This window comes from Oryctolagus cuniculus, chromosome 13 (genome assembly GCF_964237555.1).
Source record: "Oryctolagus cuniculus chromosome 13, mOryCun1.1, whole genome shotgun sequence".
Taxonomy (NCBI): domain Eukaryota; kingdom Metazoa; phylum Chordata; class Mammalia; order Lagomorpha; family Leporidae; genus Oryctolagus; species Oryctolagus cuniculus.
Window position 1 is genome coordinate 68,953,634 of NC_091444.1, and position 17,601 is coordinate 68,971,234.

At 54.7% G+C, this 17,601-nt stretch overlaps 1 protein-coding gene across 10 annotated transcripts in view; it reads left to right on the forward strand.

Moving 5' to 3' along the window:
* Nucleotides 1–17,601, forward strand: part of FRMD4A (FERM domain containing 4A) — a 647,838-nt gene that overhangs the window by 585,684 nt on the left and 44,553 nt on the right. For all 10 annotated transcript variants that reach the window (XM_051820846.2, XM_051820845.2, XM_051820848.2 and 7 more), the window contains 3 exons: nt 5,916–5,992; nt 9,914–10,052; nt 17,130–17,271. In XM_051820846.2, coding sequence (XP_051676806.1) covers nt 5,916–5,992; nt 9,914–10,052; nt 17,130–17,271 — 358 coding nt within the window. The remainder of the gene's footprint in view (nt 1–5,915; nt 5,993–9,913; nt 10,053–17,129; nt 17,272–17,601) is intronic.

The following is a 17,601-nucleotide window of genomic DNA, read 5'->3' on the forward strand; positions in this document are numbered from 1 at the left end:
GCCCAAACTCCTGGAACTTTGCTTCTATCTTCTTTATGAATGAAGTAAATATATTGATTGCCTGTGAACCTGATATTTTAAAGACCTCCCTCTGACCTGTGGTTCCAAGCCACTAAAAACATGTACCTGTTTCTGTGGAACTGGCTGTACCGCAACAGCAGAACCTTGCCAAAATGCAGCTGGCAAATCACCTGAGAGCATGGGCCTGGGTGTTCTTCCGCACCCTCGCATCTGGATCTCCAGCCGCTGTGGTTCAGCAGCTCTTTCATTTGTCCTGCAGGCAAATGAAACTCAGTTCTGTTTTGTAAGATTTATTTATTTACTTATTTGAAAGGAAGAGTTACAGAGAGAGAGGGAGAGAAAATCTTCTATCTACTGGTTCACTCCCCAAATGGCCGCAAGGCTGGGGCTGGGCCAGGCCAAAGCCAGGAGCCAGGAGCTTCTTCCAGGTCTCCCACATGGGTGCAGGGGCCCAAGGACTTGGGCCATCTTCCACTGCTTTCCCAGGCCAAAGCAGAGAGCTGGATTGAAAGTGGAACAGCCGGGATACAAACCAATGCCCATAGAGGATGGCCACTGTCACAGGCAGCAAGCAGCTTAACCCACTCTGCCACAGTGCGGCTCTGTTCGCCAAGGGTTTAAATACACACCTACAGGTCCATAAGTGGCAGTCTGCCTCTGGAACGTGAACAGAGCAGAAATGCAATAGGAAAGGGGATGTTTGTGTTGCATGTTTCATTCTGTGCTGGGAGATTATTCCTGCCTGAGTGTCTGATTCTCATTAGAGAACCCTCTGCCTGTCTTGGGAAAGTGGACAGCATCGTTTAGGCTGCCAGGAGCCTGATCGTTGGAAGAAGTGACCGTTCACTTGCCCAGAAACTTGAAACAGCTTTGTTCTCCTTCAGTGTCAGAGCTCCATGGTGTGTTAGAAAAAGACCAGGATGCAAGTCGTAAGACGTGGGTCCCGACATCAATTACTTAATTTAGCTTCTGCCAGTCCCTTAACCTCTTGCCACTGGGGTTGCTTTATCTGGGAAAAGGAGGAGGTAGACCAGATGGCTGCAGCGATTCTGTATAATGGCCCCTCTGGAAGAAGCAGGAAGTTACTCATAGGGAGGTCATTAAGAGGCTGGGTGACTCAGCCTCGGGGACAGGAGGAAGACAAGGCTCCCTAAAGTCCTAGTCAAGAATCAGAGCCACAGGATGGAACCTCCTCCCAGGCCTTTATTTCTGCATCATCCCGAGAGCTTGCCCACCGCGCCACATGCTAGCCGAGCACGCAATAAATGCTGACGAGGGAGGAAGTCCAGTGGAGCCAAGGACCCTTCCCCTGGCCCTGCCTGCAGCCCTACACAGGATGTGGGAATGCAGCACACCCACTAATAGGAACCAGTCTGACGGAGGCCCCTGCTCATTAAGGATTTATAGTGTACCCTGTCGCACTCAGGGCATGGAGGCGGTGTTTATTAGCCGCCCGGTTTGCTCTCCTTGGGTAAACGATTCCCATCTCTTGTTTTGTACATGAAGTCTCTGAGGCCCAGGATGGGGAAGGGGAGGACCTGTGATTGCCTTGGCCGTAGCACCCAGTCAAGGTCAAGAAACCAAGAAGCCGCATCTGGGACCAGAGAGGGTTCCAGTGATGGCGACAGACACCGGCTCCATGAAACCACTTCCTGGTGGCGTCTCTGAGCTTCTCTTTTCTGCGCATGCCCCGATCATTCAGGCTGTTCTCTATCATGATCATTGTTTTTTTAGTGCTTGGTCGAAAGCTCCTGAAGACGGAGGCATTGCTGTGTGCAAAAAAACGGAGGAAGCCAGGCAGAATAAAAGACAGTAATCGTTATTGTTGACAGGAGAAGAGGCAAGCAGAGACATCTTGGAAGATGAAAATTACTTGGTTTTATACTGCCTACTTACAGTTACGTTGTTGCCCATTTGCAAGAAACCATTCCACTTGTAAAGTTAACCACCCATTAGTGAGTAAGAGCTGTTCCCATTAATTGGTGGACTCAAGGGGAAAGCAGCATAGTTAGAGGTTGGAGTAATGGCCCAGGTGTCCTTGACTTCTATTTCTGGTTTCTTCACTAAGTGGCTGGGTGGCCTTAGGCAGTTTTCCCTCATTTCCCTCGGCTTCCTTTTCCCCTAGAAAAAAAATGTCCTGCTCACCCTTCTTGGAGTATGCTGAAAGATCATAGACAATATTTGCAGATATTTGCAGAACTTTTGAAAGATGCCTGCAAGAAGTGCGTCTGAGGGGTCTTTATTTCACAGGCATTAATTAATGAACCTTTGATTATTGATAGAATACATATTCCAGCTTTTAATTAGCTCCTTGGGTGGAGCTGGCCATGGAGTCATGTAATAGCCTATGGGAACCAGCCCAGTGCTAGCGATGAACATGAGTGACTGCTGTGTCTTTCTGTGGTGGCAGGGTTGCACTGGCCACCACCAGCCACCACCGCAGCCAGCGAGGCTCCCTGGAATTGGCACAGAGGCTGCCCCAAAACCTGCACAGTCAGAGCACCCCCCCCAGACCCTGTCTACCAAGCTCAAGTGTCTCTCATTCACTTGCTTGTTGCTTTTGCCCTGCCAGCCCTGCGACGAGCAGGCAGAGCCCCCTAAGCTATGGGGCACAGGGCCATTTGGGCAGGAACGCCCCCAGGCCCCCTGTGAAGAACACAACACCTTTAGGACAAGTGGCTACTGGCCGTGGTGGCCCGCAGCACTGCTGCCGTCTCTGTCCAGGCTGCCTTATGACTCCTGCTCCCCAGGGTGTCCAGCTCTGCAGCTCCTCTTCTCTGTGAGCCTGAGAAGGAAGGGACCAGGCCGGTGCTTCACATGTGCACCTCCTCTTGGGTTCCTGGGACCCTTCTTACATCTCAGTACAACAATGCCATTTGCCCTGAAAAACCCTTTGCGTGCCTTCCTCTCACCCTCAGTCTCCCATCCCAGTATTTCATTTGCAAAACAACAAAAATCATGCTGCTTAACACAGACATCAAGTGGCATCCTGTATTCTGTGCCCTGGAGTCAGGAGCCCAGGTTCACTGCCACGGGCAGGCCCAGTGGCGGTGGCTGGAGCAGCTTGCAGCACACGGTTCTGTTGGGGGCCTCTGGCAGATGCCAGGTCGTGCACACCAAGCAGCAATGTGAAGGCTCGGCGTGTGTTTTAAATTGCAAGGAGTGGGGGAAGGAGGAGTTGCCAGGGAACCAAGTTCTGCTCTGGGGTTCTCCATCGGGTTGGGGGGGGTGCTTCAAATGCAAGGCACAGCTGGGCTTTCTTGGAGCAGGCGCACACCAGGTGTGGTTTCCTTTCCTCCTCGTGGTGGGCTGGAGAGGCCACTGCTTTGGCATTGGCCCTGGAGGTTGCATTCCTACCCCACCCCCCACCCCCGCACCCCCCGCAGCGTATCGCGGAGCCCAGGCCACAGCCCACCAGAACCCAAGGCCACAACCAGTACCATGATTTTCCAGGCCCCCTAATCAAAACATAGCCAAAATTTTCAGTGTTTAATCAAGACCGGGCCCTTTTGAGCAAAGGGCTCTCAGATCATACGCTCAGAAAACCAGGGCTCTCTAAGCGGCCACTGTGCCTGGATGCAGAGTTAAGACCCAGGCCCCTTCAGGGTCCAGCCACCTAACCATGCATATCCCATTCCTCCAGGGGTTAGGAGGATAAATTCATCTACATGGAGAGAATACAGTGCAGCTGAACATTAGCAGCTGGACAACCTGGAGGAAAGTGTCGGGGGAGGGGGCAGAGAGAGACAGACAAAGACAGACAGAGAGAGAGAGGGTTGGGAGAGTCATTCTTTATCCTTAAAGATTTCCAGCACACAAATAATCTAATTTAATTTTTTTAAAAGCCCCAAAGACAGGGCTTGATTTAGGAAATTTAATAAAAGAAATATTCCAGTTGCTCTGAAGCTTATTCTCTTACTAGCCAGGATTTGGGAGAAGTAAGAACACTTGGGGATCATGGTGAGATCCAAGTCTGGTGGGGGCTTGGTTTGTGCCAGCCCTGTGCTAACGATCTGCTGCTGCAGTCATGGAGCCATGGAGCCATGATGGCCATTCTACGGGTGGGAAAACTGAGGCGAAAGGAAATGCTGTCCCTTTTGCCTGAAGTCCAGCAACTTGGAAGCAGTGAAGCCTGGGGTGAGACAGATGCAGGCAGACCCCAGAGCCTTCATGCCTGGCCACATCACTGTGTGTACTGCTTCCGGGTTTTAAGGGCAGTGTCACTGCACCTGTTAGGGTGTTTGTGTGCCCGTGACAGAATTCAAGTGAGAAATCTATAACTGTGTAACAGCTGGGGGTGGGGGGTGCAGAGAGGACCTTGGGGATGATATGATGGAGAGGCTGATGGGAGCGTGAAACTCACAGGCAGCACGCAGTCAGTGATAGGAGGTAGAGCTGTCCGAACCAGCCCAAAGCTTTGGGCCCATTGCTTTTCTTGAACTGCCCTCCACCCATCTAGATTTGACCCTTAAATAAAAATAAAAGTACAGTTCCCTTGCATTTTAAGCTGCAGACAAAAGAGGTGGTGCTGCAACAAGAGATACTAGGTATCCTTTCCCTGTAACTCACACAAGCAAAGTCGTTGAAAAGTTCCAGAGAAGAGATTGCGAGGATAACAGAATGCAGCCGCTCTGGAATCTGTTTTTTATTCCTGCCTCATGTGATGGCTGGGGTGGCGAGGCCGGTGGGCAAGCAGTGCCCCTCAGCAGCGTCCTGGGCTTGGGAAAATGAGTTTGGTCGGATGCAAGGAAATGGCCCTCGTGCCTTTAAGGTGGGGGAAGAAACAGGAGCACTTGGGATCAGAATGAGACCCTCAAAAGCAGATGCCTTGACTCAGGGGTTCCCACCGGGAGGAACTCAGCCGGGGTTCCCAGGAGGAGAGACAAGAGCAAGGAGTCTGCTCTGCCGTCTTCAGCATTACGTAAACTCACATTCTCCGTATATACGGAGGGGGCGTGATGGCCGCAACACCAAGACAGATGTGTGGGCTCGTGACGGGGACCTCCTGCGTCCTGTTCCAGAGAGTTAAGCAACTGGCGTTTTCCTGCCGTGAAAGACCCCTGCTCCTAGAGGAGCAGCCTCTACTCGCTTCCCGGCACCATGCTCAGCTTCTGAGTTAACTGGGGCTCGCGCTCCCGGAGAGCTCTCGCCTTTGTGTGTGTGCTGCAGAAGGAAGAATGGGCTTGCCAGGCTCACACTGTGATCCCGAGCTGCCTAACCCCGTCTCTGACTCTCCCTCTCCCATCCCAGCAGCCTCCGCCCTTGGCGCTTACATGAGTGGGCAGGAAGTGGAGTCCCGATGGGAGGCTGGGATTTGAACGCCTTCCCGTTTCAGCACTAGAAGGGAGGAAGCTCCGTTCAGCACTCCAGGCAGATGGCTACTGCTTCCTTCTGAGAGTGCTTTCCTCTGGGCTCCTGCCCCTCCCTCCTTCCCTCCCTCCCTTTCCCCTCGGCTCCCTTCCCCCCTCCCCGCCCCCCTCTCCTGGGAGGGAGAAGTCTGCAGAACCGGGCAACTGTCTTGGAGCATTCAACAAAGGCAAAGCAAAAGGGGGACAACTTGAAAAGAACTTGTTTTGTTCTCCGTTAAAGAGACCTGCAGGAAAACCCACACCCACATTGCTGGCTGTGGACTGGAGAGCCGCTGTTGCTGCTGGGGTGTGTGTGTGTGTGTGCGTGTGTGTGTGTGTGTGTGTCCACCGCCGCCCGGGCTGCTGTGTATCTCAAGCAAGAGGCGGAGGCGGAGGAGGAGGAGGAGGAGGAGGAGGCGCCAACAACTGGACTGTCTGCCTTGATAAGGAAACTGCCAGCTGTCGAAAGTTAACCAGCCAAGCAGGGACTGCGGCAGCCCGTGAACCAGCCGCTCCCGCCCTTAAACCACGCTGTTTTCTGTCCAGATCTTCCAATGGAGGCAGTTGGAAAACCTGTATTTCCGAGAGAAGAAGTTTTCTGTGGAAGTTCATGACCCACGCAGGTAAGCTTTCGATGTGCTTTGCCCGTGGGGAGCGCTGGCCGGAGGAGAACTGGGGCTTATTTGTAGCTGTCATAGTTTGTGTTCCATTCGGGGCAAGGGGGAGAGAGAGGACAGTGAATCGGGGAGGACGGAGCCCAGATCCGACAGGAAGGCTCCACTTTGTGCTGCTTCTGCCGATAAACGCAGTGGGTCCCCATGCGTGCGTGAATGTGAGCGTGCGTGTGTGTGTGTGTGTGTGTGTGTGTTCAGGAAGGCTGAGTGGCACGTCTGAGCCAACACTAGACTGAACGGGGAAGTGGCCTGCACACCTGTGGGGAAAGTTGGAAGGATTCCTTGTCCGAACTCCTAAGAGTGCTTCGGGCAGGACAGCGAGCCCCGAGAGGAATCTGTCACCGAAGCAGTTGTGCCCAGGTGTTGCATTCCCGGAGCTGTGATTTGAGGATGTGAGTGTTGTGGGTGGATGAGAAAGCAGCACAGTCCTTCTCCCCACCACCCAGCATGGAAGCCCGAGAGTCCAAAGTCAGATGCCAGACAATAGGGCCCCAGACTGGAATGAGGTCTGGGCAGCTCCTGCCCTCCACTCTCCCTCTCTTTGTCTGCCGGCCCACGACTGGTGGAAGAACTCCCCTAAAACCAGCCCTGACACCTAACAATCAGTCACTTTCTGATGCTCCAAAGACAGACTGACAAAAGACAGCCCTGAAAAGCTAGCAAAAGGATCCTGACTCCGTGTGGGGAAGCAAAGTGCGTTTGGGTGGTGTTGACACCTGGCCCTGGGCTTAGAGGGAGGAGCTGGCACCGAGTCCCCCTCACACATGGACCCTGAGCAGACAGAGCCAGCCGCCTGGCCTGCCCAGGAGCTCTGGATGTCCCCTGGTGCCCTGCAGCCCGTGATATACCCAGTGGGACTCCAGGCTGCTGCCATGCCGCGTAATCTGCAGGGGCAGCCTCTGTGGGGCGGCTTATCCCAGCCCCACAGCTACGCCGGCACTTGCAAGCAGAGGACCTGTCAGAGCCCTGTGGCCCTGCCGCGCTGGGTGATGCTGATTGCGTGAAGCAAGACAGCTCGTCCCGTGCTTCCTGGGGCCCTCAGATCCATCTGCATGGGCCAGGAGGGGAAAGACAGACTGAGGGGAAGACTCCAGCCAAGCGGGAACTCACTCTGTTTTTTCCCGGCCAGCTGGGTCACACCAGACTCTCAGGCACGGGAGAGGAGGGGGGAGACTTCAGGGTGGAGAGGTTGAAATGCATTTTGTCACGGTGGGTCGGGTGGAAGAAAAGGAAGAATGGGCCAGGGGTTTGAGCCCCAGGGATGGACAGGCTCACCATGCTCATGCTGGCCTGGGAATTCTGCTAACTCAGCTGCATCTTGGACAAATCCTTTCACTGTATGTGTGTGTGTGTGTGTGTGCATGCACACGCATGTGTCTGTATGTGTCATCCATCCAGTGGTGTGATACTAAGTCCCCTTTCCTTTTCCGAAGCCCAGAGGGTAGGAAAGGGTGCAAACTTTACGGACTGCTATTAAGAGTCATCTGCAGCCTAGTAAAGAACAGTGCTCAACTTCACATTTGGGGAGGAGCCACCGTGTGCCAGGCCCCGTGGGGAACAGGAGGCTGGCAGAGGCAGAGGCCTGGGCAGCGAGAGAAGGAACTGCTTGCTGCACGTGGCATCTCCTACACACTGGCGCACGTGTTCTCTCTAGTGCTCACTGCGACTCCAAGACACCAGTGGAGATTTATTCTTGAGAAGCCAAGGCACGAAGGATGAATCTGCCACAGGCTATAGATTGCTAGGGCCTGGTAGAGGCAGGATTTGAACTCACAAAGTCTGGCTCCAAAGCCCCCGTGCTTGACCACTGCACTCTCCCCAATGGGTACCGGGTGTCAAATGGGCCCAGGCATGGACGGTGAATGCACTTGCTATTAGCCGAAAGGCCAAGAAGCGATGGACGGTGAATGAGGCAGTGGCCAGGGGTCAGTGTGGGTGAGGAGCCGCTGCTTGTGAAGGAGACGTCTGAGCTGAACCCCACAGGGGATGAGAACGGGAGCCCTGAGAGGGGCTGTAGTGTCAGGTGGGTGTTTCCTTGGCCCTGAGGCACAGGTGGGTGGGAGAGTGTCTGGTGTGCAGAGAAGAGGGAAATGGGGGAGCAACCCCCCCAGAGTCCCGTGCCATCCCAGGGTGAGGGGAGAGGCCCAGGGAGGAACCCAGGTGGACCTCAGCTTGCAAGACACTTCTTCCCCACACCCAAGGAAGGGAGCATTGTCTCGGGTGACACCGTGGCGGAGCCAAGGCTGCAGTGACTCAGTGAGCTCTCTTTCCACAGTCCCATGGTGCTTTGCACGTTGAGTCTGTCATCCTCTTGCCTGTGGCTTTGCTTCCTTGGAGCAGGGAAGCCTTTATCTGATTGACCTCACAATGGGATGGTGTTCGGAGCCCAGGCCCTTCCCCAGGCCGGGAATGGCGTCAGCCATGGTGGCCAAGTGACTCAGGTGTCATGGGTAGCAGCCATCCAAGGGGAGAGGGTGCTTCCTGGGCTGGTCAGCACATGCGCGGTCCGCAACGTGCAGTGGGATTTGTCCTGCACAGCCTCCCTGCACATCTGCCTTTGCCTCTGCAGTTCCTAGGCTTGGCAAATGGTGCACGTCTAAAGTTTGGGCAGCAGAGAGGGGTCCGTGGGGTGGGCTGGGGTGGGCCTGGGTGGGGGACAAGCTGCGAGGGAGCCCAGAACACCTCTGAGGGTGTGTGGTGTGGGTGCTCGTCTGGAGCTCCCCAGCCCTCCCGCACACAGCTCACCTTGGCAGCAGCAGCCCTGGCCCTGCCCGGCTTGAACTGCCTTGACTGAAAGCCACTCCACGTCCCTTGTCCTCTCTGCTTCAGCTTTCCTGGGGGAAGAAAGGAGTTTTGTTCCCTCCCAGCCCGGCAATTGCTTTGGAAACCAAACCGGAGCTCAGAGCGAGGCTTCTTTGTGCAGCGACCCAGGCCCCCGGGGCCCCTCCTCCATCCCTGCCGCCTCCTTGGCAGTGATCTCATGCCCTGCTCGCAGCTTCCCCTGAACTGCTGTTTACTCCGGGGGGAGGGGAGACCCCGCCAGCGGTCAGCATCCTGAGCCGACCTCTGGGCTGGAATTTCTCCTGCAGAGTGGAGAAGACCTGTTCAGTCTTTAACCCCCCAAAATAAGATGACAGGAGCAGCTTTCAACGTCCTGTGAGAGAGATTTGCCATGAAAAAGAAAATGCTACTTTTCAGGAGTCCTGGTTTTCCAAGATTTCTTCCAAATTAGATTTCTTGATCTTAGAAACACACGTTTCTTCTGATCTATGAATCAAGCACCCTAAACCCCGCCCAACTTCCCATCACCTCCTCTCTCTTTCTCTCTCTCTCTCTCTCTCTCTCTCTCTCTCTCACACACACACACACACACACACACACACACACACGGACAGATGGATGCCCAAGGGTGTACAAGCCAACACACGTTCTCAGATTCATTTACTCTCAGATTTAATCTGCCCGTTCCACAAAATATACTCCAGTGGGAAAGTGAGTATATAACCCTTCCCCCAACCAGACTCCACTAATGAGACGAATTACCCTGAGACTGGTGTGCCCCATGTTCATGTGCCTCATGTAGCTTTATAAAGGTGTGGCCCAGGCCTGGGATCTGCAGGTGCCCCTGCCTCTGTGTGTGCTGAAATTGATGACCAGATCTGCCCCGGCACCTGCAGTGCGAGTGCTGTGGGAAGTCCTGTGGTACAGAGAAAAGAACTCACCTGCCCTGAGTGTGTGAGCGTGTGACTGCTTGTATCAGTGTGGCAGCTCAGCTGTCACCTTCGTGGGCCCGTGGGACGCAGGGGGTCCTCGGTGAAAGCTGTGTGTTAGCACCAGCGTGGTGGAACCTCACGATTCTCGCTTTCCCAGGGCCTCGGTGACCAGGAGGACGTTCGGGCACAGTGGCATTGCAGTGCACACATGGTATGCGTGTCCAGCATTGATCAAGTCCATCTGGGCTATGGCCATTAGCCAGCACCAGTTCTACCTGGACAGAAAGCAGAGTAAGGTGAGTGACCAGACCTTCCTCTGAGCCTTGGGCTGACTCTCGGGGCGCTCACTGGAGGATCAGAATTGGATGGAGGAGGGAGGCACCCCGTGTTCAGGCCGCCTGAGACATGCATGGGTCCAGGCTTGCCTTTTAGTGCTCCGAGGAGGAGAGGTGAAGGCAGGTTTTCTAAGAGGGTGCATTCTTCAAGAGAGTGCGTGCCATGCAGCCCGGTCCCAGAGCTCCGGCCGAGCCACGGTTAGCGCCACACAACCCACTTCCCACAACCAGGTGTGGCCTTTTGTCAGAATTCCGAACGTGCTTTGGAATCTCCGGAGACCCTCCTGGGAGCAAGCCGCCAAGCCCTTTTTGGTGTTTAAACAGTGGCATATTGTTTTCTTTTTGAAAGAAGAAGAAGGAGGGGAAAAAAAAAAGCAACCACCCTCAAGGAACAGACACCATCTAACTGTTGAGAGTAATTGCTGTGAAAACCCTCCAGGCTTTTCCAACTGCCAACTCCGTTTTTAAATATGCAAAACTGGAAAAGTGAAAGAAAAAAAAAAACACACAGCAACCCTGCTTCCCTAAGGGAGACCTGGAGCCTGGGGCCTGGGTAAACAGTCATCCTCCTGCGTGTTCACGTGGGTGGGAGGATGACGTGTGCGCCGTTCACACGGGGCTTCTGTCAACACTCTGCCCCCTCTTCCTCCAGCTTCCGCCCCTGCCACCCGCAACCCCCCCAAGCCACTCCCCTTCATTGCCCCACAGGAGAAAGTGCTGTCAAGATGGGCCCTGCACTTCTCTCGGGATCCCTCTGGCTTGTGGTGGTGGAATCCAGAGCCAGACAGGCCCCCTAGTCCTGAGCAGGTGTGCCCCCCCAACCCATGGGAGGCTTCTCTGGAGGCGGCAGCCGGCTGGGCCCTGCACCTATGGGGCCTGCGGTTTCCTGGATTGGTGCCCTCCTGAGATTCTTTTGCCTTTCTTTTCCTGTTCTGTGAGTCACTCATTCTCCACAGGAGAGAAGTTGGGAGGTAGAGAGGGGGAAAGAAGAGAGAGGTAGTAAGAAAAGAGGACAGGAAGAAGGGCCACCATCCCCCCACTTGTATATCGGTCTTAAGTCAGGGCCTGTCTCTCTGTGGCAGGCTCTTTCCCCTTTGTAACACGTCTGCTTCTCGACCCAGTCCTCCTGACCCACTAGATGGTCATTTTCTGGGGGGTGAATGAGTGCAGGGCGGGCGTCATGTGAGTCGTCCACTGCTCTCCTCTGATGATGGCCCAGGAAACCTAAAGGCCGCTGAGCTCCAAAGGAAGAGGGCCAAAGCTGTTTTGACTTGTGCTGTCTGTTGAGACAGGGAGTGGGGGGTGGGGGTGGGGGTCAGCATTTCGCTGTCCAGTGGCAAGAGTTGTGTTTCAGCGCCTCTGAATGTAGATTTCGTCCTCTGTGTCGGCCCGGGGTGGGTAGTGAGGGGTAGAGTCTCCTGAGCCCACTGCCACTTCTTCTGGAGAGCAGACCCACACGCACCCTGGTGCTGCAACGTGGAGAGGGAAAAACAAAGTGTGTCAGCCAGAGGATGATCAATGTGAGCTGTCAGCCCCTCCCCCCACCCCGTGCTGCAGGTTTGCACGGAGGGTCTCTCTCTCTTTTTTTGTTTTTTAAAGATTTATTTGAAATACAGAGTTACAGAGAGGTAGAGACCAAGAGAGAGACAGAGACATCTTTTATCCTCTGGTTCACCCCCCCACATGGCCACCAACTGCTGGAGACGAGCCGATCCAAAGCCAGGAGTCAGGACCTTCTTCCAGGTCTCCCATATAGGTGCAGGCCATTCTCCAGATGCATTAGTAGGAAGCTGGGTCATAAGTAGAGCAGCCAGGACTTGAACCGGTGCCCACATGGGATGCTGGCGCTACAGGTAGGGGCTTTAACCCACTGGCCATAGCACCAGCCCCATGGAGGGTCTCTTAAGTGTCTGGGGATGCCTGTCCTCAGGGCTCTGCAGCCCCACTCCCCGAGAAGCCTGATTGAACAGGTTCACAGGTGGGCCCCTCGAAGCCAAGAGCAAATCACACAAGAAGTAGTCGGAGGTTAATGAGCATTAACAAGAAGCATTGTCTCGGGGCAAACCCAAAGGCCCCACCAGATTAGCACAGTCAGCTGTCACTCACAGTTACCCTGGGAGATGGATGAACATGTCCACACTCTAAGCAGGGAGAGAACTTCACCCAGTAAGTCTTGCATGCCCACAGGTGTGCTAGGGCCCTTGTGCTTCCAAGAGGAACCTACTCCTAACCTCCAGAGACAGATGAAGAATGAGTTTCCCCGATTGGAAGTTGGGGAGCTCTGCTTTCTAGCTCAGTGCCCCCAGACGAGCCTTTTTATCACTCATGCTTTGCTTTCCCCACTTGGCCTACCTGGTTCCTTGGCCAAATGACTGGTGGATGTATTTGTGCTTTTTTTTTTTTTTTTTTTTGACAGGCAGAGTGGACAGTGAGAGAGAGAGACAGAGAGAAAGGTCTTCCTTTTTGCCGTTGGTTCACCCTCCAATGGCCACTGCGGCCAGCGCACTGCCGCCAGCGCACCGCGCTGATCCGAAGCCAGGAGCCAGGTGCTTATCCTGGTCTCCCATGCGGGTACAGGGCCCAAGGACCTGGGCCATCCTCCACTGCACTCCCTGGCCACAGCAGAGAGCTGGCCTGGAAGAAGGGCAACCGGGACAGAATCCGGCGCCCCAACCGGGACTAGAACCCGGTGTGCCGGCGCCGCAAGGCAGAGGATTAGCCTAGTGAGCCGCGGCGCTGGCCTATTTGTGCTTTTATCAACATCATTATTGATCTGACATGCTGTCCCCTGCCCAAGACTTGCGTGAAGCTTGAGTTCTCTAAGAGGCCCTCGAATCAAGGTGGAGATGATGAGGTTCCCGGGGAGGACTTACATCACAACACCTGCTGAAGGCTGGTCTTCACAGAGTGGTGATGAGGATCCTCCCCTCCGGGCAGCTGAGTGAGTGACGGCCGACAGGCCTGGGGCAAGAACCTCAGAATATTTCTGGACAATTGGTGTAGGCTGGCGTCCTGGCCTGGTTTCACACTCTGCAGAAACAGGCCGTGCCAACCATTCCTTTCTCCGGAGTGTGTCGGCAAAGTCCAGGCCTCCCAAGCGATGTTTATCAACCCCGGAGAGACAAGTGCGGTCTAGTGGTTTGAGTCAGCAAGGGGAGCAGCCAAGAGGTCTCATGTTCGTCTCTGACACTCGGCGATTTTCTTCTTGCAGAGGCATTGTGTAAATCATTTAAGAAAATGCCTCTGTCACATGCATACTACACACACACACACACACACACACACACACACACTTTCTCTCTCGCCTGCTCTCCCCCTCCCACCATCAGCTCCCCACCATGTACACCTCAGCACCGCTCTCCAGCCACAGGTGGAGTAGAGGAAGCTGTGCAAGTTGGCGTCTTGAGGCTCGGTGCAGAACGAGAAGCTGCACCAGCCCTAATTCCCATCAACCGAAAGATCACAATTGCTGTCAGCTGGGTCCCAGCTTCCTGCGTCGCCTGGAGCCAGGGGATGCCGTGGCCTTCCAGGGAAAACATTTGAAAGCGCACATTATTTAGAGTACACATTGACACTTTCCCTCTGAACTCACGGTGGGGACTTCTGGAGTTGGCCCCGATCCAAACAGTGTTCCTTCTTCTGAATCTGTTTGTTTGTTTCCCCCAATCTGATCTGCTTGCTATTCACTCCGCCTGGAGTGAGAGCAGAGAGCGCCGTAGGGACAACGCAGCCTTCCTCACAGTGTTATCAGTAATAAAGCCCGGTGGCATTTATAGGGCACACAAAGGCTGTGCACAAGTTTGGAGACTCTTTTGGGTTGGCCCCAAAGTCTTAACTTTGTGAGAACAGAGCCCCTGCCCCACCCCCACTCCCCCACTCCCCTCCGCTCCCACCGCCCAAGCCTGTCAGCTCCTTGTGATGTCTCCACTGCAGACAGAAATCTGATCGCTGCCTAAAGCTGCTAAGGACCTAGGCTCCCTAAGAAAGGATATCTGGTGTTCCCTTTCCCATGTTTTCCTTCCCGACCTTGGAGGGGGGGGCTGATGTGTGGCAGGAGCTGGGGGTGGGGCGGAGGACAGGCCTTGCGTGTGATGAATGAGGTCTCTCAAGGATCAGGTGGAGCCATCAATCTACCCCTGTTTAGTAAATTACTGCCAGGCCCAACTTCTATCCTGTTCCTGTTGCAAATATATTATCTAATTTAGACTTTATCACAGCGGTGCGGCGCGGGCGTGCTGCTCCTCATCCTGCAGACAGGAATCTGAGGGTGAGGGAGGTCGAGCAGGGAGGTGCAGCCGTGGTTCATCAGGAAGAGCCAGGTTGCCCTCTGCCTTCAGAGCCGGGTAGGTGTCCGCGGGCCCGCCTGGGTTAATGCCCTGTCACTGTGGCTGTGCCGACCGCTTTGTGGGAGTGCGTGGCTCCCAGTTAAGTAGTGCAGAAAGAGCAGAATGGCTCATCTGTGTGCGCATGCTCCGAGGGTCACCGCTCAGTCGGCCGGTGCTATTGAGACCAAGGGTGGAAATGCAAGAAAAGGCCCTTCCTGTTTTCTGCCGCAAGCCAAAATCCTTCCCTGGGCCTGGCTGCTGGCATTGTGTCCCAGTCTGAAAGGTCGACCTGATTCTGAGCACAAGGCAGAGAGCTGAGGTTAGAAAGGAGACGTGGGGCTGCCGCCATGGTGTAGCCAGTAAAGCTGCCGCCTGCTGTGCTGGCATCCCGTGTGGACGCCAGTTTGAGACCTGGCTACTCCACTTCAGATCCAGCTCTCTGCTATGGTCTGGGAAAGCAGCAGAAGATGGCCCAAGTCCTTGGGCCCCTGCACCCGTGTGGGAGACCTGGAAGAGGCTCCTGGCTTCTGGCTTCGGATTGGCGCAGCTCTGGCCATTGCAGCCACTTGGGGAATGAACCAGCGGATGGAAGACCCCAACCACTCTCTCCCTCTCCCTGCCTCCCTCCCTCTCTCTCTTTTCTGCTTCTCTGTAGATCTGCCTTTTAAATAAGTAAATTAAATCATTAAAAAAAAAAAAAAACGAGATCAGATTACTTTACAAAACAAAGAAGACATAAGCAGAAGACCAATGGGGGGGGGGAGGAGGAGGAGGAGGAGGGGGTAGAGGAAGACGATTCACTCCAGGTGAACAAAACAAGTCGGACGTCTCAGCGTCTCCCCTGGCCCGTGGAACTTCCATCTTGCTATAAGCGGCCGGAAGCCCTGGTCACTTGCCAGCACGGACAACGCGGAGGCCGGAGGAAGGGCTAACAAAGCCTGGGCGTTCAGACAACCACTGCTGGCAGCTCAGGGCACCTGGACTGGCACCTGGGTGTCGAAGCGACCCTGTGAGTCAGGAAGGGCAGGTCAGTGGTGTTCCCCCGACCTGAGCCCACGCTGCCCCGATGCCCGCTGTCTCTCTGGTGTGGTCTGACACAGGCCAGGCGTGAACTGCACATTGTGCCCAACTGGAACGTTGGCCTCCACCTGCGTGTGCGCTGCGGCCAGTGCCCCGAGGGACGGCCACACGAGCAAAGGTATGGGTGAGGGGAGGGTCCTTTGGAAAGTTCACAACTGGAAAGTGGAATTAAAATGAGCTTATTTGTGTGTGAAAACCGTTTTTAAAAAGTCCACACGTACTTTCTTCATAGTACACACTTTTCATGAACTTTGTGAAGACCAGGGGTGAAGATTTCAAAAATTTTGGCACCAAAACCAATTTGCCTTTGAATGCCATTTTCCATGAACTTTTTGAAGTCTGCTTTGTAGTAGCCTTCTGAGTTGTTTCCAGGGAGCAAGTAGCATAATAAAAAAATTGATTTCCTGAAGAGAGAGGAAAAAAAAATGCCAAACAATACATGCAGGAAACACAAACATTCTCAGTTACCAAAGGCAGTAACTAAAGCAGATGGCGTTACTAAAAACAATTACTTTCAGGCTTGTAAGACAGACTCCTTTGCTAATTAGTCTCACCTGCTATGTGACCAGTTGCCGTCTGGAGACGCCAGCGAGTGCATCTTCCACGAGTCGAGTCAGAATACAAGCAGAGCAGTGCGTGGGCCCTGTCCTGGTGGAGCCCCGAAGCAGCCACTGCACGAGCCCCTGTCCTTGCACGCCGGGGTCACCCGGGCACCATCACTTCATGCCTCCGGGCTTTCCACAGCCGCGTGGTTCAGCGTTTGGAGAGGTTTTGAATCACTCCTGAATGTGTTGGGACTTTGTGAATTTGTGTCACGTATCTTCTAAGCCTGAACATTCAGGGGCTGGCATTGTGGCATAGTGGGTGAAGCTGCTGCCTGTGACACAGGTGACATCCCACAGGGGTGCTGGTTCGCGTCCCAGCTGCTCCACTTCCAATCCAGCTCCCTGCTAATGTGCTTGGGAAAGCAGCGGAGGATGGCCCCAGCGCTTGGGTCCTTGACCCCACATGGGAGAACCCGGATGAAGTTCCTGGCCTGACCCAGCCCTGGTCATTGGAGCCGTTTGGGGAGTGAACCAGTGGATGAAAGATCTCTCTGTCTCGCCCTCCCTTTCCCTCTGTGTAACTCTGCCTTTCAGCTAAATAAGTAAATCAATAAAATTGTTAAAAACCTAAGAATTGTTTCTTCTCCTTGTTTAAGCACAGATTAATTATAATCACGGATGTTTGAGAGCTGAGTGCCAGGCAGGAAAGAAGAGAGAGGACAGAACTGAGAAGGGCGCCCTTCCCACGTCACAGTCCTCGGACCCCAACGCACCTCTGAGTGGTGGGCGGCCTCTGCCCCGCATGGGCACTGTCACTCAGTGACAGCGGGCAACTTCCCCAGCGTTACTCAGGACTCCAGGCCTGAGCTCCTCAGGGCGGCACAGCAGCGGGGACAGAGTCCCAGGTTTGGGAGGCCCTGCGTGACGTCAGCTGGGCGCCGCCTCTGCTCCGGCAGAGTTTTGGTAATAGGTAACTGGGCCAAGGAACCCAAACACAAAAACACCGCAGATCAGGGCCATCAGCCTGGTCCAGGCGCAGGGGACTGATTACCCTTCACCCCCATAACCTGCTTGTCTTCCCCTTTCAGTCCAAAATCCATGCGGCGCGAAGCCTGAGTGAAATCGCCATTGACCTGACCGAGACCGGGACACTGAAGACCTCGAAGCTGGCCAACATGGGGAGCAAAGGGAAGATCATCAGCGGGAGCAGCGGGAGCCTGCTGTCCTCAGGTAGGCGACCCCGACCGTGGGGAGGGCGTGGCATGGGGGCTGCGGGGCGGGGCCTGAGCACCAGCACCTGGCTCCAGGTTCCACTAGGAGATTGAAGAGCCCAGTGGGGGAGCTGAATAGCCTATCCCTGAGTATCAAAACGAACCTGTGGATCCAAACTCTGTGAGTCCCAGCTGAGCCTTTCGGAATGCCCAGGGCCCATTGTCAGGAGTGCTGGCTCGTGGGGTTCCCGCGTGTGTGGGGGACGAAGGATTCGGCACTCAGGAAGGGCAGAAGTCCAGAGTCATGGTGCTGAGAGACACAGCTTCCTGTTCCTAGGTGGACTTCTTC